Source organism: Lytechinus variegatus, chromosome 15, assembly GCF_018143015.1.
Source record: "Lytechinus variegatus isolate NC3 chromosome 15, Lvar_3.0, whole genome shotgun sequence".
In the NCBI taxonomy this organism is placed as follows: Eukaryota; Metazoa; Echinodermata; class Echinoidea; order Temnopleuroida; family Toxopneustidae; genus Lytechinus; species Lytechinus variegatus.
Genome location: NC_054754.1, coordinates 8,963,693 through 8,985,341, shown reverse-complemented (window position 1 = coordinate 8,985,341; position 21,649 = coordinate 8,963,693). Strand labels below are relative to the sequence as shown.

Below are 21,649 nucleotides of genomic sequence, written 5' to 3'. Positions count from 1 at the left end.
ACTAATGAACAACATATTATATTCCCCAAATTAGGTAAAAATCTTTCTGTTCGAACTATCTGATAAGTTTAAAAAAATTCTCATGAAATTTGGCTTGCACATTGGTTTTGAGTTAAAGATGTAAAAAATAATTAGGCGAAAATCTTGCAGTTGGAATTTCTGAATCTGTTTTTAAACAATTTCATGATACACATATTTAGCTCACACATTGGTCTTAGGGCAATACTAGGCAAGGCATATTTTTCCATGTGTTGGAAACTGTTGCCATGGTAACAGCTTACAACGGGAGTATTAATCACCTTGAGTGATAGTTCTAGTTATAATGATAATTAAAGGACTTCAAATGTATATTTTCTGTTTGGGCCATTGATGAAATCAACCCACTTTTATTACATTATGATAGCGTTTTGTTTGACGTCACCTGTGCCTGAGATAAATAAATTAAATGAATGCTGAAAGCAAACTTCAGTCAAGATACATGTATGTGATGATACCACAAAGCTGCTTCAATTCTCACTTTATTTATGTATTTAGATTAATTAACTTTGAAATTCTTTCAGAGTGAATGAAATAGACATATAACACATTAAAAAAAAAATCATTTTGCTGAATAAAATCGCTTCAAAACAGTGACTTTAACTCAAGAGTACATTGTGCCATAAGGTGATTTCTCATCTGTCAGTTATATGCACTTTATGAGCAGACTGTGAAACAATCATGAAAAAATGTAAATTGCAGGAGCAGTGCAATGGATTTGCTTCAAATAAAAGTTTCACTGTTATATTTGTAATTAGATAGTTCCCTTTTTTTAAGTTATTAGAATAGTGGAAGATGCAGTAGATCACAAACTAGCCAGCTTATTTAAAAGAGAGATGAGTTAGACTCAGTAATGTAAATGGCTGTTTATTCAATTGTGAAACTATGATAGAAAAAAAAAGAGAAAGGAAGTCAAGATATCTTCAGTAGGATTCAATCTTAGGACCTAAGATTTATAACTCAATGATTTCAAAACCAATACAGATTTGTTTGCCTTTTTTTCATTTAAACTAACTGCATGGTTGCATGTTGTGAAGCTAATTATAAAAAGATTGTGTCCCAGTTCTCATTTTGAGATTGGATCCCACTTTCACACCAGGATGATCCACATATCCCACACCTATGATCTTAGTATAAAGTTTGTGGCAGTAGAGATTGATGCTATCTCTTAAGATGCAAGGATTTCAGTAGCTTATAACATTAGTTTTCGGAAGTCCCTGACTATTTATTTTCATGGAATGCACCTCTGATGGAGATGTTAGCTCTTGAGACTGGCTGCTGGCTTTCCATACATGTAGTTGTGCTTGATCGGATCAATCACAACTTTTTTCTTTAAAAGGGGCCATGGACTGACAATTCTGACTACCATTGGAACTAAAAACACATTAAGAATAACATTGAAGTTAAAAAAAATATTTACTAGCGTGGGGAAACGTACTTTAAAGTTTCTTTTGGCCTTTGAAAGAATTAGAAAATTTAAATTCTGAAGCACAGACCAAGCATGCATATATGAGGAAACAACAGGACATCACAAACAACATGCGATATATTCTGGTCGACTGGTTGGTCAAGGTATCCGAAGAATACCGTCTTCACAACCAGACTCTAATTGTTAATCTTTGATAGGTGTTTGTCTCGCCCAGCAGAGATGAAGGTGAGACTTAGGGATCCAAACGTTGTTCGTCACAAACATTATGGCACATAACTCTGCAACCCTGTGTCACTTTTCAACCAAACTTGGATGGTAGATGTACTTAGGGGACCTGTGTATTATGCTGCAGTCAGAGGTCACATGTTAAGGTCAAAGGTCATTTTCAGGTCAACATTGAAGTTTACATACAAGACTCGCTTGTGACACATAACTCTGCAACTGTAAGTCACTTTTCAACCAAACTTAGATGGAAGATGTACTCTCTCTCTCTCCTCTCTCATTCTTTGTTTCATCCCGTCTTCCAGCTCCCAGTTTCTCACTCCGTCTCTCTCCCAACTTTTTTTTGCCTTTCTCCTTCCCACTCTCTTTGTCCATCTTTATCCCTCCCTCTCAGTCTCTACTCTGTAATTCTATGTTCTCAATGCTCTCAATCTCAGTTTTGTTCTTTTATTTCTACCTATTTTTCTCTGTCCCTATTTCCTTTCCCCTCTCTCCATCTCTTCTTTCTTATTTAACAGTGTTCCATCATGTCCCAAATATCTCGGTCTCAAATATAGTTCAAACCATTTTACACACTTATTAACAAATGAAATATACTGTATGAAAATGCAAGTTTATTTGTTACCTGTATTGCTGTATAAACTTCTTCCATCACTACATGTATATTGCACAATCAGAGATTAAATCTGCTACTTATTTGATGCCTTTTTGTCCCTCCAAACAACTCTATAAATTCTCTACGTTTAAAAAGATTAACATTTCAAAGCAAAAATTTTGAACATGTTGAATTGATATCAAATGAAATTGAGGCAATAAATACGAATAATAACAAATCATAAAAGCATCCTATGAACCAGCTGCGTGCTATATGTTATGAATGAATGTGTTCAATTTTACATTGATTTTTAAAACCAAATCCAAGTGCATCGAGACATTGATAAATATAATGGGATAATCAGGTTTGTACTCCCCAAGACCGGTCTCAGGGACAAGTGTAATTGTCCTTGGAGGTATAAATTCTTCGGCCTTGGACCTTTGGCATTGGCCTGACGGGTAAGAAGTCTTTGGACTTGGCCTCACGGGTACACAGTCTTTGGCCTTGGGCTTTTGGTGTTGGCCTCAGGGGAGGTCCATGAACAAGGCCAGGGAATAATTCAGAAATGGAGCAACTATACGCCAATAGCTCCACGGCCTCTACCTAAACTTTATATTTTTATGGAAATCCTTTGTAGCATTAATATCATCGAGCCTGGCCTTGAGGGTTTGAATGAAATTAGCATTGTCCTGCGCATAGTCTGTCTATGGCCTTAGCCTGGGGCCTTTTACATATCATATAATAGACAAAAAAACCTATACAACAGATCCATATTGTACACATATCTACCAAACAAGGGATTCAAGTTACGGTAATGGTAATGCTGTTGTGCGGAGCAAGCATTTGTTCCTTAAAACACTGAAGTGCCCATTTGCAGCTATGCTAAAATTAAAATAAAATGTTGAGCACCAGGGGCCCATTGCAGAAAGAGTTGCAATCAAACGCAACTTTTAAATTCATGCGCAACTTGATTTTCAACCAATCAACAGAGCACATTTTGGACTTGCGATTGATTTTTTACTTGTGTTTTAACGCAACTCTTTCTGCAACAGACCCCAGGAGTATCATATCTGACAGATGTGAGCAAGGAATAAGAACCCACTATTTTTATTACTACTATGTATCTGTCTTTTATTTTACAGAATGCATATATTAATATATTTACATTACATGTCCATATTAGGTTAGAACAGAAAGAATAAATATGGCCAGAACAGCCATAAATGCTGTCTTGAGAAAACCGTTCACTGTCAGGCGGAAGATGCTCCTCGCATTGTGCGCCGTTTCAACGATGCGTGTCCTGGTTGGGAATATGACATTGTCGACACCACGTTCGATGTGTTCCCGAGCTTTCGGCCAAGTATGCGGTCCAAACAGGCGATATCCTGCAGGGTAGGCCGGTCCGAAGAAGAGTTGATAAGCGAGCCAAGGATCACTGAAGATCAAGGATTTGAAGTTGGGTCGAGCTCCGATGAAACCTGCTATGATGTCTTGGTATGGCAGTGGAAGAGTCTGTTGGGAGACCATGCAAAGTATTGATAGTTCAATGTTGTTATTAATAAAAAAAAATGCATGATACTGACTTATCAGTGGCACCTGGACGCTTTGGCCAGAGGATTGGTCGGGTGAAATTTTGTGCTTAACAATGGTTTGACTCCCAAAGCTTTTCTGCTCAGATTGTTCTGGTGCAACTTTAAATTTTTAACTTATTCCATATACCCCTAACTCCATACATAGTTTTAATGAGGAAAAGAAACTTCAACCGAAAAGAATGGTTTACCATTTCCTAAGGATCCTTGTCAAATCTGAAATAAAAAGGATCATATTTATCAAGTTTAATCATACTTTGATTAATTTTCTATTAATCTATTGTGTCCAACGTCAAAAGTTTGAACTTGAGACCAAAGATTCAGCATAGTGCTCAAGAATGTGGCCTTGGTCTTGTCCAGGTATTCACAGGTCTAGTCCTTGGAAATGGATGTCTGAAGTCCTCAGTTATCATCTTGTGGTAGGTCTCAAACAATGCTAGGAAATATTTTGTAAATAATAGGGTAACAAAAGTACATCATTTGTTGAGTTACGATCCTCAAGCTTGGCCTTGGCCTAGGGCATACGGTATCACTCTTGACCTCAATAACCTGCTCTCTTCCTTGGCCTCGTAAAATTTGATCTGGCACAACCAGTGCAAAGATTATCAGTCAACAATTTGAACAATCTGATTTCTAGAATTTTGTTTGCAAACTCAGGATTCAGGTGATAAAGATTATGCATTTTTAAAGTTTGTATCAAGATCATACAAAGTGAAGTGTGATTGCGGGTGTAATTTCTTCTTTGACTCACCATTGATTAAAGTGAATCCCTAGCTTCCTTGAATAAACACCATGTATTAAATTCCATAAAGTATTGATTTTGGATGTCCAGAATTATAAAGAGAAAATGTTTCTTTTTATCCTTGCACTCCACAAGGCCTACAAGGTTTATGCTTCCCCTTTTTATCAAGTTTTGATTGATCTTAATTTTGGAAGAAACATATCTGTTGACTGACTCAAAACCTTTACCCGACCTTGCACTGATATAATGATAATATAGGATATTTATATTAATGCGCACATATCCACCTTGTTAGCTGCTCAAGGCACTCATATATTACCCGGCTAAGCTAGGCGTTCAGAGCACACACAGCTTCTTAAGGAAATACTTCCTACCGGTACCCATTTACCTCACCTAGGTTGAGTGCAGCACATTGTGGATCAGTTTCTTGCTGAAGGAAATTACGTCATGGCTGGGATTCGAACCCACGACCCTCTTTTTCAAAGTCCAGAGACTAATCCACTGGGCCACAACGCTCCATGATATCCTAGTAGACTAGTAGTGGGAAGTTTTACCTGTATCTTATGTTTGCCAAATCTCTTGAAGGTTCCCATCTTACGGCCATTGATTTCCTTCATCATGATCTCCTGTGGGGGTAGTCCTACTTTCTTCTGGAAGACCTGGACTGCCCATCGAGCCTGTAGCTCCAGAGCCGGGGCATGTGGTCCAATGATCATGATGTACCCAATAGCTGCCAAAGTGTGCTGTTTCTCTTTTGCTGGCCAAACAAAGTGGAACATTTCCATATCCTCTAGACGATCTGGAAACGTGTGGACATAATTATGTTATGTTTTAATATAAAAGCAGGTGTTCTTTAGTTAGTGCCTTCTTGTCCTCAAACTTTCAGAGAACAAGAGCCTTTCCGATTGAAGGGAGATTGTGGAAAAAAGAAGTTGAATGCAATATTGGGATGAATCAGAACATGAGATTTAAAGAATTATGCTCTAAAGTATGTTCAAGCTAATGCATAAAATGTATACCTTCGCTTGGTGACCTCACCATCAGTGGCAACTGTCTAGGTGACACTGTTTAACAGTCAATTAATATCAAGGTTCTCCTTACAAAGTTACCATCAAGACATCAATGACTAGCTCTTACTCAGGTTTGTGACTGCCATTCATTGTTCTACCCATTCAAGTTTACCCAAACTTCTTAGTTCAATCGTCTTTTTCTTCAGACATGTAGTGACTCAAGATTGGGCATATTTTGTGACAGCTAGGATTTAGTCAATTATAACTATTTTTCTAACTTTTAGCCCATTTTAAGTCATATATATACTAACATGCATCTACTCTGATGCGGTTGAGAAATATATCATTCATAACCCACCTGGTATGATGTCAGAACTGATGAACGGATTGCATATTTGGAATCCAGTTGCAAAGACGACAGCATCAAGATTTTCAATGGTTGAGCCATCTTTGAACACAACCCCTTTCTCAGTAAAGTGATCTATTCCAGGCTTCGTCTGATTTCAAATAATGTAAAGGAAAAGGAAATGGACTGAGAGATATATGTATTAGACCAAGTGACATCGCCATATCATCTTTATCTTGGATAAATAATTAGGACAACCTAGTTGCAACGGCTGGATATTCTAACTTGCAATATCAAACTGTAAACCTTACTCAATTACCTTCCAACTGGAGACCATGGTTCATTCATCATCAGTGTTCATTGAGATTAGACCTCAATGGACTTTAGAAAATGTAACATAGACCTTGTTATGGTGAACTGTCCTTGACACTATTATCTAGAGCCATTATGGTTGATCACAACCTAACTGGTTTTATCATATTTCAGTTTATTCAGTAACACAAAGTTGAACATGGTGGCGACGGCTGTAGAGGCTGGACTTGGTTTGGACTTATATCAACGTATCTTATTTTGACCATTCTTTAAAGACTGTGAATCCGAGGTCATCAATAATTGGTCATGGCGGTTAACATAATATTGTTTTACATTTTTAATACACTGTAAATATAAATAGTGGCAGCAGTGGGATAACTACACTTGATAGGGGTAAACCATTCTTATCGTGACCTTTCTCTTGCTGGATGACTATGTTTCCTAGACAATTGTTCAACGTTGAATGAGGGCATTTTGGATGAGACCGCATTTAGCCTTGATCGTGATTACCGCAATTTACACGACCTAGGGGGATGGGTTGTTGCAGGAAAATATATGCAATCAGTTAAAAATTTCTGATGTCAATTTCCAACTGATATCCATTCAACTTGAACCAATTTGTTCTAGCTGCTTGTTGAAGGAAGCAGCTTAGCAATTAATTGCAAATTTGCAATTATCTGACCGACGTATGATTGATTCTTTGGACCCCAAATTGACTTGCAATTGATTGCAAGTTTCTTGCAACGCCCCATAAGTGTCGTTCTTGCCATATCCAAGGGTGAACTCTTCCTACCTTAACTTTGCCATTGAGGACCATCGTGCCTAGATCATCGTTGATCATGACCGTCGTGGTACCATATCGCTTGGAACTCTTGATACCAATGAGCGATGGGTCCACCCTTGTAATACTCTCCTGTTCGAATCTCTTCAACTTCCAGCTCACGGGAACATGGGTCATGTAGCGACGGTGGATGGTCATATCACGAGGCATACCATCAGACTGCATCCGGTTCACCAACCAGGTACCTGTACGTGTGCTGAGGTATACCTGACATAGAATGTGACGTTCAGTAGAAGATTAGACCCCTGTCAATTTCTAGGTTTCAGAAAATGCAGACTCCAGTAACATAGGTTGAATCTTTTTGGTAGACATGTAATGATTAAATTCTAACTCTTTGAAGCGGTATATGTTTTTTCAGCTTCGTATATGACAAACTAAACCCCTCAAAAAGTTCTGCACCCCAAGTTTGAGTGCTAATAAATTTCTCAGTGTGCTATCGTCATATGTAAAAGTGGTATCATTGGAAAGTATGATTATTCCTCTTTACGATCATGTGTCATTTTTAATGCTAGTGTTATCATGAAATACACAGACATGATAGATATGCAGCAATGTAAGAAATGAAATGTTGCAAAATGCGTTGTTTCCAATAGCGAATTTCCAATTGTTTCGACGATGGACCGAGTGCATTCACTGTCACCTGCATGAATGGCATGATGGAAATTCTATAGAAATGGAGACTCTTCTTAGAAATCAATGCATTTTGCAACATTTCACTTCTGACTTTTCTCAATGTTTAGGGTGACTGCATATTCCATGATTACATAATCACAGCAACTGGCATGTTATTGTAAAGAGGAATAATTCAGCTTTTTAATGATACTAGTTTCATTTTTTTATACTTCATTAACCAAAAAGATATCATCCCCCAAAACTGAGTTGCAAAACCTTTTTGAGGGGTTTAATAAAACATGATCAAAACAAGATTAGACCACCTTCCGATTGTAGACTTCAGGAAGGGACACATTAACGGAACATAGGTTGAATCTTTTTGGTTGCTAGCTTTAATGATTAAAAATCTAACCCTTATAAATGGTATATTTTTCAGCTTTGTACATGACAAAAAATAAAACAGAACCACTGAAAAACATGACAGTGAGTTTTCCAGATATGACAATATTGTGAGAGTGATATTCCTAAGCTTTCTCTGAAAATAAAATATAACTTCCTTTCCTCACCTGTTTTGCGAATCGACTAGAATTGACAGCCATGTCTCCTGCTGAATGGGAACCACCTTCACAGGGAAAACGAAACAATGATTTGTGAATATTTATTCATTTGAATTTCTTATACACAGTTTATATAAGAGAGAATTGCAGGTAGGGTTTGCCCAAAATTTAATATTACTTAGGAAGAAGGGACCTGGACCCATGTATGTTGAAACGATCATGTATAGCAATAGCATTCACATACAAGACATTTATTCATATCCTGTATCCAAAGTTGAGCATCTAAAACTTTGTGTATAGCCCGGGTGTATAGACCGCACCACATCTGACATCTGACAGTAGCTATAACAATTGGAGCAATAGGAGGAGTGAAACAAATAAAAACAAAGATTGCAATCTTTCAACTCAAATAAGAATGGCAAGAAGCAATAGGAGACTTCTTAATAAAATGGAAGGAAAGGTGGCCTTACCAACAGCAAGAACTGTCTTGTCTTTGAAGTTTTCTCCTTTACGGAACTGTTGACTGTGGCAGATCTCTCCTTTGAAGACGTCCATTCCAGGGTATGACGGAACGAATGGCTTGTTGAAGATACTCGTGCACACCATGACAGCATCGAAGACAGACTCGCTCTCTGTCCCGTCCTGGTTCCGGACCAACACAGACCACTGGCCCGTCGTTTCGTGATCCTTTGTCTTCTCGACACACAGAACCTGTAAAAGTAATATCAATGATTAATGCTTGGTAGTATGATAAGTAGATACAAAAATGTGACTATGTAGTTTACGCCTTGCACAAGTTATTGTCAGTTTCTGCAGTAGCATCTACAGGCGAGTAATGGAGTGCCATCATTCTTATCTCTCATTCATTCATTCATTTCATATTACCATTCATTGTCTTTTTTGTAGATAATAATGGAAGGTGGAATTAATTTCAACAGACTAATAAATTACTATTGAAATATGCTCTATTAACAGTTTCTTCAAGTTTTAAACCCCTGGGTAGAAATATAGTAGCTTTCCAGATTGACGTCTTTCCGCAGAGTGAAAGTGCTGAGCTGGGATTTGAACCCTTTACCTTCTGATCTGTTCAAAATTCTTTGTAACCATCGACCACAGCACAACCGCTTCTTACCTCGGTATTAAGATGTATATGTCTGTTGAGATCAAATTTTTCAGCATAGGCGTGGTAATATTCGTTGAGTTGTCGACCTTGGATGTAGGGTGCCCAGTCCCGAGGGAACGGGAAATCACTGAAGCACATCATCTCTTTGCTTGAGTTGGTGACCAAACCTTCGTAGATGGCCGCATCGGTCTGCCCGTTTGGATTTGTATCGCGATAGACCCATATTCCACCTGATTGTTAGAGAGAAATAATGAAAGAAGGAGAAAGAGAAAACGATGAAAGAGTAAAGTGAAGGAGTGGGGATGTGGAATGTGAGAGATGAGAAAGAAAGTGTTCGAGAGAGATAGAGGATGAGAGGGAGAGACTATGTTGACGTTTGTTTCCGGAGTGAATATTAAGTAGTAATCTACATTTATTCTACAGTCATTTCGCCGAGAAAGTGATTCTTTTTTTTCATGAATTAAACCACAAAATGTGATCACAATTTTGCTTTATTTTCCACATCGAAATCGATTTAATCTAAATTATGTGTAAATCAAAGTAACCATCAATGTATACATTGCTCCAAGAAAGTTTGAGTTAACTTGGTCGGGAAAAATGACCGAAGAATAACCATTTAATTTCCCTATGAAGAAATGTACCATCAGGCGAATTAGTATCCGGTTGATGGAATTTCTTTTGAGCAGGTTTGTGGGTCAGTCCCATTTTACAGAAATTTGCAAAAGTATGTATATGTATTCAATCAAACAAACAAAAAAATGATTCTCCGTGGAGTAGGCAACATGACGAGAAATCTGATCGGCCCCAGTTTCGTGTCCTGTGGAACCCCAAGGTGATGTTATTATAAGTAGAGCTGACGGCAGGGAAAAAGTCACATAGTAATGGGAATGATATCCCAATCAATAATGGTGATCAGGTCTTTCAATCAACATTGTGTGGTCCTAAGCCCTGCAAAAGTAAATAGCGACAGATAGTTTGTGGTTGATCAAGACCATTGGCCAGGGTATCAAACATTCTGATTACAATTAGTGATTAAGAGGACTTCCCTTCATATTCCATGATTGTTTTGGATAGACAGCGCCTGATCATTATCAGCGAACTTCTTTCATGTCTTTGGTCGGTGCACTCTATCGAGGACCTTTAGGAATGGGGCACACAGGTGCTCTCTTCTGTAGCGCCTTAAAACAACCCTTGTGACACAAGACTTCAGTTAATCATGGCCCAGATTTCTCATTAGCAAACTCTCAAGAAGCGTGCTGGCAGTCAACAGGATACCCTGACCTAAAGGAAACCACTGATGATTCACAAAAAGAATAGCAAAAAAACTTTCTGTCTCTGTTTGATCCGACGGTCACTTCTCAGCCAATCAAAATTAAGGAGAGTTGTTAGATCAGGGAAGCGTTTCATGAAAGGACTTGTCGGGTGTTTTCTCTGACAGTGATTGTTTGTACCGACAGTTACCGGAGGTACTGCACTTCTCAACGAATCAAATAATAAGGAAAGTTGCCTAAATTCAGACATTTTTTAACGAAATGCTCCTCTGGTATAGATACCGAGTCACTTACCTATCTCATCGTTCCGTTCATAGCACACGGGTTCGAGTCCCTCTTCAAGGCATGCTTTAACCGAAACCAGACCGCTTACCCCAGCACCCACCACGGCTACCCTCTTTGCTGGTCCCATGATTTGCCAAACTGTGGAGATAGAAGCCAGAAAATCTAGTCAATTGCCATTTCAATGTCTTTGTAGAATATGTGGAGCAGAGTTTCGCAAACGAGAGTGGCGCCAGGGTATTTTGAAAGAAGGTGCATTGGCGCAGGGGGGGGGGGGCATGCATGGGACAATCCGTTAAATGCTTATATTTTTACAAGAGATAGGCGAACTGGGCTCCCGCACCTGGACCCATGATGAAAATTTGTATTGCTTGCCACAATACTTTGGAAAGATATAGGCCTATATGACATCTCTTTGTGTATCCGGAGACGATAACATCATTTTTGTTATTAATTAAAAACCTTTAAAAAGAATTTGCCGAAGATGAATAATTTTGTAGGACCCCCTATATGTGTGCCCCACTTTTATTGTATTTATTTTTTTTGTGTTGTTTGGACTTTTAGGGTATCTTCTCAGGGTTTTTTTTAATACCTTTCTTCTCTTGAGCCTTTGACAACCCCTGTAACCCTCCATGCTGAAGTACAACACCCACTCTTGGAAATGAATTACATTTTAATGAGTTGAATGTGTGTATGGGCATATACGCACATGCTTATGCAATTGTAAGCAATCCTTTTTTATTTGTTGTTTGCTGACGTTATTATCTAAAGAAAATAATCCATGCTAATATTAGTGAATGTGTATAAAGTTAAGGAACATCTATATTTTCTGTCGGTTGGGATGAAATTTTATAGCAAACCCCTAGACATATTTCTTCTTATAATATACCAGGCCTATTTTGTATGTTGTATTATTAAAAGCTCAGGAAATAAGGACTACCTTTACTGCTACGTCCCTATATGATTTTTTAGTCACCTTATCAATTCTTATTTGTCTCGAGAGTAAAATGAATAATGCAATTTTGATAAATGCGCAGCATTGTTTTCCCTACCAGCCAAAATAAAGCTGTCACTTCGTTAGACTGGAACTATTGCAGGTATGTGATCACATTCCGGATATGTTTGCCTAGGTGCCTGACTTTGTAATTTGTTTTATTTCATTTTTTGTTGTTCATTATACATACCGGTATGTTATAAAGATGTGCTTTCAGGAAAAAAAGTTGTTATAGGCCTTATAATGATAATACAGGAATAACAATATCAATAGCAGCAACAAATGATAATAATACTAAATAATGAAAACAATAATCATCATGATAATAATGAATAAAATATATCTCATTTCTATAGCGCTTGATAATTTTTTTTCAAGAGTGCTTTACAAAATATTGGCAGTTTAACACAAAAACTCAACAATATTATCAACCTACATAAACATGAGTTGGGTAAAGGGTACATATACATGCATTCATTCAATTAATTTTAACGACTGAATATTCAAATTTGAATTATGATAAGGCAAGAATACACTGTAATACTTATGCATTAAAATGATAATAATGTGAAGGCGACACAACAAAAAAAAAACGACACACACGAGCATCTTCAAAATTTGATGCTGTATTACAACAAAAACATTTTTTTTTAAATATAAAATCCATGTCATTCACATGGGTTCCCCAATTTATCGTGATAACAAGGCTCTTGACAAAGAATATTTCTTTGAAAAGCCTTCAGTTATTTATTTTGGATCAAGTCAGAGTTAAAAAAAACAAATCTACCTGATAGTCTGAGCTCGTGATGGAATTGCATTAAACAGACTATGCTCCCGCCATAATCTTTGAGGGAAAAATGAGAAAATTTTGAAAATAGAAATTACAATAGAAAAGTCTGTAAAAATTTTGGGACCCTCCAAGGCGTTGGGGGTGATTTTTTTTGGCTCATCACAGAATTTTCAAAGCAATAGTAGACTCCAATAAGCCTCCCTTCTCCTATAGTGATCAGTCATTCGGGTCCGCATCCATAAAAATTACTACAATACTTTCATGTCACATCTTTTTCTATCGTATTCCTTTCTTCATTTTTGTTGTTTTTGTTTCTACCGTGTGAGTAAAAAAAAAGAAAAACAAACTTGACACCTCATAAATCCCAGATTAAAGGATGAAATATGTCACAATTGATATATGGCTTGAAAGAGTATATGTTCTCCCAAATAATTTGATACCATATTTATTATATGTGTTAACGCTTGAATGATCGGGAGATATTCTGTGCAGCCATTTAAATTTCGATTTGCGCCAAAGTAAGGCATTACTGCAATGAATGAATCCAGATATTAATAATGTCATAATCCCACATGGGCTGCATTAAGATCCATTTTAAAACATACTTTCAACAATTTATATCATAATTGTTTAATAAAACACTTTTTAGTATGAATTATCAATTTAATTTCATTGAAAAGGGGTTTGCAAATAATTATGTTTACTAACTCATGTAGTATTATGACATCATTGACATCTGGATTTATTCATTGCCGTCATGCCTTATTTTGGTGCAAATCAAAACTTACATCACTGTAAAGAATATCTACTGATTATGCAAGCATGGAGACACACCACATCAATATGGTATCAAATCATTTGAGAGAAGATACTCTTTCCAGCCCATAATGAATATGCGTCTAGACATATTTTTTTCTTAAATTGGGGGGTTGGTGAGGTGTCAAGTTAACCACTGGCCAATCACCACAATATCACTATACATGTTAACGATAAATTTGGTTATTTTATGTAACCTTAGATTCCCGTTTTTACGTGTCGTCTTAAAGGGATGGTCCGGGCTGAAAATATATCTAAATACATAGAGTAGAATTCACTGAGCAAAATGCCGAAACTTTCATCAAATCGGATAGCACATAATAAAGTTATTGAAGTTTAAAGTTAAGCAATATTTTGTAAAAACAGTCGTCATGAATATTCATTAGGTGGGCTGATGATGTCACATCTCCACTCTCCGTTTTCTTATGTTATTACATAAAATCATTTTTTTTTCATTATTTCATACTTGTGTGAATAATATGTCTCACTTATAATGAAATAAGTTGCAGCAATAAATATCTAATGCGTTATTCAGTAATCAATCCAATTTTTCTAGTTCTTGGAGGAACAAATTTGAATAAACCTAATTTCACATAATAAAATAAAAAAGAACAAGTGGAGATGTGACATCATCAGCCCATCTAATGAATATTCATGACGACTGTTTTCACAAAACATTGCTAAGCTTTAAAATTCAATAACTTTGTTATTTGTTGTGCGATTTTGATAAAATTTTCGGCGTTTTGCTCAGTGAATTCTAATCTATTTATTAAGCTATACATACTTTCAGCCCGGACCATCCCTTTACGTAGGATACAGTGATCCATTTTATCTCAAACTGACGTGACTTGTACTATTTTCATCTACTTCAACTTAGTTCCATTACGCACAACATTTAGGTTGACATATTAATAAGCGACGATTCCTCGCGGGGAAATAGTTGCCAAAATGAAAAACAAAACAACAATAATACGTGAAAGCGTGAGAAGAAATGCGAAGTTAAGTACATTTAATTTAGCTTACCTTGTTAGTCTATTTATCGAAAGTCTTGCCGTGGTGTTGATTCCGAAAATGTATGAAGAACTCTCACAAAAGATCAGTTCTGAAATTGAAGCTTGAAGAGCGTGGTAACTATTCTCGGTGTAAGGTAGTTAATTTTTTTTACATTTTGCTACAGCATCTGGGAAAAGATAAGGGTGCCCGCATGATATGCTACTGTGAGGAATGCTAGCAAGGTTGTAATATCGGCAAATCCAAATCGACAATTCAGTTGTTTTATAATTTATATCATTTAATTTCTTCAACGAAGTATTCAAATTTGGTAAGATAGCAAAGCTACATTATCATTTATGAATTTATTCACCACCTTAACTTCATAATCTCAGAGGTCATTAAAGTAACGACTTTTAACGGCTTTTGTGCATGCCTTTTCTCAAAATTTCCTTAACATCGGAACCACCCTCTTGTAAAATGGAATATTCATTAAGTTAGCCGACTCATGCATATTAGTCGTAAATTTATATATACGTTTTCCGACCAATAAGCCAGGGTATCAATGACTTGTATAATTATGTCTTTGTTAAACGTGTCCTGAAAGCTTATACAATACATTAAACAGCGTTATATAACTGTATAATGACTCGTTTCTTTTTAAGAACAGTTGTGAAATGATTTACTGAAGATACAATGAAAATTATCTTCAATAAAGAAGAAGATTACATTTCATTGATTTTTTTTACCGTACGATATGTAGGAATGCTGCACGCATATGACGTCACAAATCAAATATTTAAAATTATAATAACTTTTCATTATTGATCGATTTTCTCAAACCTTCGTCAATATTTTTTTTATTTTTATGCTATTTATGTCTTGCCTGCATATAGCAGAGCGAGACTATATAGGCGCCGCTTTTCCGATGGCGACGGCGTCGTCAACATTGAAATCTTAACCAAGGTTAAGTAACTGAGAAAGTGTATTGACCTAGTTGTTGAAACTTGGACATAAGTGCATTTTTGACGAGCAAAAAAAAAAAAGGTTTTCAACCCAAAAATTTTAAGGGGGGACGTAGGAAAATAAATTGACAAGCAAAAAAAAAAAAAAAAAAAAAGGTCATCAACAACAAATTTAGGGGGGGACCGTCCCCCCTCCTCAAATTTAGGGGGGACACGTCCCCCCCGCTTCCGCCGCCTATGCATAAGTGTTATCAAGTATTACTGAACATCCTGCCTGAGTCAAAGGTCATTTAGGGTCGATGAACTTAGACCATGTTGGGGGAATCAATATCGAAATCTTAACCAAGTTCAAGTTTTTGAAATGTTGTCATAACTTCGAAAGTATAGGGACCTAGTTCTTAAAACTTAGGCACGAGGGTAATAGTTTATCACTAAAGATCTTGCCTGAGTTTCAGGTCACAAGATTAAGGTCTTAGGTCACTTACGGTCAATGAACTTTGGCCATGTTGGGGTTATTTGAGGATTTGTCATAACTTTTCAAGTTTATGGATCTAGTTCATGAAATGTCGACATATGAGCAACCATGTAACCCTGAATATCATGTGCGAGTTTTGACCAAGATCAAAGGTCACCTAGGGTCAACGAACTTTGCTCATGTTGGGGGTATTTGAAGAAATGTCATCCTAACTAAGAAAGTTTATGGATCTAGCTCATGAAACGTCGACATAAGGGTAATCAAGTATGAATGATTGATTTGCACATGTCTTAGGTCACATGATCATGGTCAAAGGTCATTTTGGGTCAATGGACATAATTTTTGATTATCATATTAGTGTTTTCTTCTGTGAATAATTATTTACTAGCTGTTTTCAAAGACAGCACTGCTGCTATATCGAATTGTGTAATGAAGGCGAGACTGCCATAGAGGAGTTCCACCTGTGAAAATTAACATTTTGTCAGGATGAAGTTCCCCTTTCATTATGTTATTGCTCAATATGCATGTACGAGTGTTTCGTGCCACAGACCTACCATCATGTACACAAAACCGCCTTTTCTTCAATGTATGTTTCCTGTTTCTGTCTACGTGCAATGATATTAGAATCGTTAGAATGTGCTGGTATATAATTATCTTAAATTCTTCTTTAAACAAAAGTTTACACGAAGTCAGTTTTCTGTTTCTCAAAAACGGATTGAAGAGATGACAAGATGAAATTCAATTTTGTCTGTCAACGTGAAGTTGTATTGGTGCCAACTTTACCCATTAGGGGCAGTGTCGGGGAATTTTGATTTTCTTTCAGGTGGGGGGTGGTGGGGGTGGCAAGACCAATGATTCTGTTTGATATTCTTTTTCCTTCCATCCTCTTCCCCCCTTTCCCTTCTTTTCTTCATCGGAGAGGTCACCCTGCCCCTGTATTATCGCCTCTGGTGCCCATTGGTTACTTGCGTCTCGTACTACCCATTGAATAATCAATATATATTTTTTTAATGTAAGACACCCCTAACCTCCATTTTCTAAATGACGTTCATGTATAGGCCTATATTTTAACACTAATATAGACCTGAAGATGAAAAAGAAAGTGAATGAATAAATTAAAATAAAACCCAATATTTGAACACAAGTATGAAGTTTTATGATCAGCAAATTTAAAGGAATTATTAATTTTTGAAAATCAATCCCCCATTTTTATCTCATCCGGCCCGAAGGGCAAGATGAACTTATGCCGTGGCGTGGCGTCCGTCGTCTGTCGTCCGTCCACAATTTCAAAATGCTACTACTTCGCCATTTCAAGTCCGATTTCAATTCTGTTTGCTTTATATGATAGCACAAGGTAGGACATTCAAAATTCTACACAGAACATTGAAATTCATTAAATATGCTAATTTATGTGCCTATTTCAAAATTCACAAAAATGCTACTTCTTCTTTATTTGTTGACCGATTTTGATTTTTTTGCTTCCATCTGGTAGAGCTTCATGAGGTTCACCAAACTTTTACACAGAATTTTGAAATTTTGACCAGAACAATTTTTATGCTAATTCATGCATATTTTTAAAAATTCACATAAAGTGCTTCTTCTTTATTTGTTGACCGATTTCGAATTTTTTGCTTCCATCTGGTAGAGCTTCATGAGTTTCACCAATCTTTTACACAGAATTTTGAAATTTTGACCAGAACAATTTTTATGCTACTTTGTGCGAAATTAATTTATGCATATTTTTTTTAGATTCACATAAAATGCTTCTTCTTTATTTGTTGACCGATTTTGATTTTTTTTCTTCCATCTGGTAGAGCTTCATGAGGTTCACCAATCTTGTACACAGAATTTTGAAATTTTGACTAGAACAATTTTTATACTAATTTATGCGAAATTTATTCAGAAATCACAGAAAATGCCTCTTCTTTATTTGTTGACAGATTTTGATATTTTTTCTTCCATCCGGTAGAACTTCACGAGGCCCAACAAACTTCTACACAGAATTTTGAAAATTTTCAGTAGAAAATCACTTATGCTAATTTATGCGAAATGTATTCATAAATCACAGAAAATTCCTCTTCTTTATTTGTTGACAGATTTTGATTTTTTTTCCATCTGGTAGAGCTGCATGAGGTTCACCAAACTTGTGCACAAAATTTTGAAATTTTATCTGGAAAATTATTTATATTAATTTATGCAAATTTTATTCATAAATCACAAAAAATGTTTTTTCTTCTTCATTTGTTGATCAATTTCAGTTTTGTTTGCTGTATATGATAGCTCGAGGTGGTGATACAAAATTTAAACATAGACTTTTGAAACTCATTGAATCTGCTATTCATATATTTTCAAAACTCACAAAAATTGCTTACTTATTTGTTGATTGATTTTGGTTATTTTTGTTCCATCTGAGAGCTACATTAGGTTCACCAAGGTTCTACAGAGTTTAGAAAATTTGACTAGATAATAATTAATACTTAATTCATATGAAATTTATTCAAAGATCACAAAAAAGGCTTCTATGTCATTTCTTCATCAATTTAAATTCTATATCCTCAATTATGTCACCAATATAATTCACTACAATGTCAACTGGGCTGAAATTAAAATTGTGTTACGAAATGCGGGATGACCTCCACATCATTGATGTGCTAGTTATATCCATAATAAAACCGCCCCCTATAATCTTATAACTTCTACTTCTAGATACACCCTTATTCTTGCTTACTTATGAAACCAAGCCAAGTTTTATGACATTAAGAACAGATCAATTACCGAATAATGGGGGCAGTCCGTAAAGGGTTTAAAAATGAAGCCGGTCATCAAAAAACAATCATTGAATACTAAAAAGCAGGGACATATTAACAATAGATCATTAATAATTATTCTTATATGTTGGACATCGCTTTCTGTTCAATTCTCGGTATTTTTTCACTTACGATGCAAAATACATGTAACGTGGATGTGGGTTGGACATGTATGTATACAGTAGCTTCAATATCTTTGATAATGTTTAGGGCAAAAAGTTGCGAAACGAGGCAAACGTTTGAGGGCTGAGAGTTTGGTTAGGGTGGGATGTATTGGGGTTTTATGGCGGGGGGGGGGGGCAACGCGACCGAGAGTGGCAAGTGAACCTCGAAATCGACGCTTTTCAGTATTATGTCTTACATTCGCATGTGAAATTCCAATCGATCAGGTTTTAAGGAAATATGAAAACATATTGATGAAATAATGAATGGGTTTAATTAATTTGTAAATAAATATTTTGGGGTGATAATTTGAGGTACCCCAGCAGGGCCCTGGGAACTATTTTTAACAGGGGGTGCTGATGTAAATTTAACAAGCCCCCCCCAAAAAAATAAATAAATAAATAAATAAAAGGGGGGTTGTGTACAAAATATAGGTCATGTTTGTTACAACTTTTCATTCTGTCACACCTACCAGAATCTCATGGGGTGCTTCCTATGGAGAATAATAGTACACGCAGTACCCCCCCTCCCAGAAAAATATTGGGGGTGCTTCGCTTCACAGGGCCATGGTCCCTAGCCTCACCCTCTCCCGTACACCAATCATAGATAACCATAAATTACATATGTTTCATAAAACTGTTCGCAATATAAGAGCGACTGTAAGAACGACTGGTGATCCTTCTTGTGCATGGTAAATGGTATATACATTGGCGATGGTTTAGCGCGTAAGAAAGGACCACCAGTCCTTCTGAAAGTCGCTCTTAACTTCCGAACAGCTTTACGAAAAGGCCCCAGCACACAATGATTTTCCTGCGGCATCAATATTAGTGACGATTAGAATGTGTACAATGGCTGGTTATTATTTATTTTCGGGAAAAGAACGTACAGAACACGAAGAATTATTTATAAAATGAAAGACATCATTATTACAATACATGTACATTTTACAGACGGCTATATGATACATACAATTTTTCTTTCATTTAATAGCATGTTTTCCGACTCTTATGGTGCATTCTTGTCTGATTAATTTTGTTGTAAAAAAACACAGCATGCATTTTTTTTTTTTTGGGGGGGGGTAAACTGATTCCAAATATTGTGAAATATCAAACCAAAGATGCGTCAATATAATTCGTTTTCTTTGACTCCTTTAGTTATTTTATCCGTCATTTAGTTAAATTTTACTAAACTATCTTAATATTTGACTAATGTATGATTTTAGTCAGCTGAAATGCATTTATTCACTCTTTCTTATCCTGTTCATAATTTACCTTTGAAATCATACATTGCAAATACATCGATGTTGATATTCCCTTCATCAGATCATGCTTAATAAGCCTTCATCTATAAATTTATCAAATATTCCTGTACACACATGCAGCATATTAAACAATTTACAAAAAGGGCAAATCCATCAAAATAATGTAAAATATCATACGTTTATGCTATTAACAATCTGTTTTTAAGACAATATGAAAATCAATCAAGCTGCTATGCCGCTAAATATCATTTCCCACGCTGAACTTTGAATATTATGGGTCGTTCCGTGCCGAAGAAAAGTTTTTCCAAAGATGTAATTAAAGGGGTTGTGCCTTTTGGAAACAATATGACAACATTGTGACAGAGGTATGGACGGACAAATTATGAAAGACAAACACATGTAAACACCCAGTGGCAAACATTTAAATGCTGTATATCGGGAAGGTGCAGGCGCACCCCGTAAAATTTCACCCCCCCGAATGCCTCTTTTTTTTGTTCACCACCCTTTTTTTAGCGATGACCCCACCCCCGTCTCTAATTTTGACTCGAGATCATATGCCCTTTGATTTCTGAGTGATGCCCCTTTTCTTTTGCTTGTACAAATTTGGGACAAAATGCACCCATTCAAAAAATAAAAATAAAAAAATTGCGTGATCCGCGGCTGAATATCCATTTATTATAGTCAAAGAATGCTCAAATATTGTACTTTAACTAATTTCGTCTTTAATTCTTCAGAAAGTGAAATATTGATTCACAACAAATTTATACAAAAATATTTTCAATATATATATATATATATATATATATATATATATATATTGAAAATATTTTTGTATAAATTTGGGTTCCAACTTTCATTTACCCCACAAAGGTACTCCACAGTTAAGTACATGTTTATACTATGACAGATAAGTCTCAATAATGATGAACAATGCAAAATGTACATATTCTTCATATTTTTTTTCTTTTTTAAAGTGCTCGCATGGTTGAATTTAATGCAAAGCGATTCATCTATACACAAGTCATGAAACTCGACTTTGGAAATATATACAATTAATGAATAAAATGAAGTGGTAATGAAGCTACCAATTGTTTAACTTCTGATTTGCGAAGCTGCAACAAAGTGCTTGTGACTGCTTTTATTCAAAAAGGGGGCGCTGCATTGCATTATTATATCTACAACATCCGATAGCAATCTCATGGTATACAGTTGTCTACTATCTATTCATCAGCGAGTTATTTTACTTTCAGTCATGGCGTTTTGTAATCATGGAGGAAGGAGGGGGATGGGTGCAATCTCAAATATAGTGTGAGGTTTAGGGCATGTCCCTTTTCAACGATTTGACATATAGCGAGGGGGTTATATAGCTACCGGTTCTGAATTTGACCCGGTGTCGGGAACAATATTGACCCCTTTTTGGTA

At 36.2% G+C, this 21,649-nt stretch overlaps 1 protein-coding gene across 3 annotated transcripts; it reads right to left on the bottom strand.

The window, feature by feature from the left end:
- Positions 1–3,264: 3,264 nt before the first annotated feature.
- Positions 3,265–14,756, bottom strand: LOC121428394 (dimethylaniline monooxygenase [N-oxide-forming] 2-like). 3 transcript variants are annotated; one of them, XM_041624992.1, is made up of 10 exons: positions 12,749–12,794; positions 10,980–11,108; positions 9,424–9,644; positions 8,762–9,002; positions 8,301–8,356; positions 7,075–7,329; positions 5,982–6,120; positions 5,168–5,412; positions 3,457–3,794; positions 3,265–3,417 (listed from the first exon to the last, which is right to left on the bottom strand). In XM_041624992.1, exons 1-9 carry the CDS (start codon positions 12,777–12,779, stop codon positions 3,462–3,464), a joined length of 1,650 nt encoding a protein of 549 aa, XP_041480926.1. In that variant the 5' UTR covers positions 12,780–12,794; the 3' UTR covers positions 3,265–3,417; positions 3,457–3,461. The 3 variants fall into 3 exon arrangements, with proteins under 3 accessions (XP_041480926.1, XP_041480927.1, XP_041480925.1); XM_041624993.1 differs by lacking the exon at positions 12,749–12,794 and adding an exon at positions 14,591–14,756 and having other exon boundaries at positions 3,265–3,794; XM_041624991.1 differs by having other exon boundaries at positions 3,265–3,794.
- Positions 14,757–21,649: the final 6,893 nt, after the last annotated feature.

Excerpts from the sequence above, each read along its gene's own strand:
- LOC121428394 (XM_041624991.1), bottom strand. The coding sequence starts at position 12,779 with ATGCAATTCCATCACGAGCTCAGACTATCAG. Across the intron at positions 9,003-9,423 it reads ATATACATCTTAATACCGAG|GTTCTGTGTGTCGAGAAGAC; the intron begins GTAAGAAGCGGT and ends TTACTTTTACAG. Across the intron at positions 8,357-8,761 it reads CAAGACAGTTCTTGCTGTTG|GTGGTTCCCATTCAGCAGGA; the intron begins GTAAGGCCACCT and ends TTCCCTGTGAAG.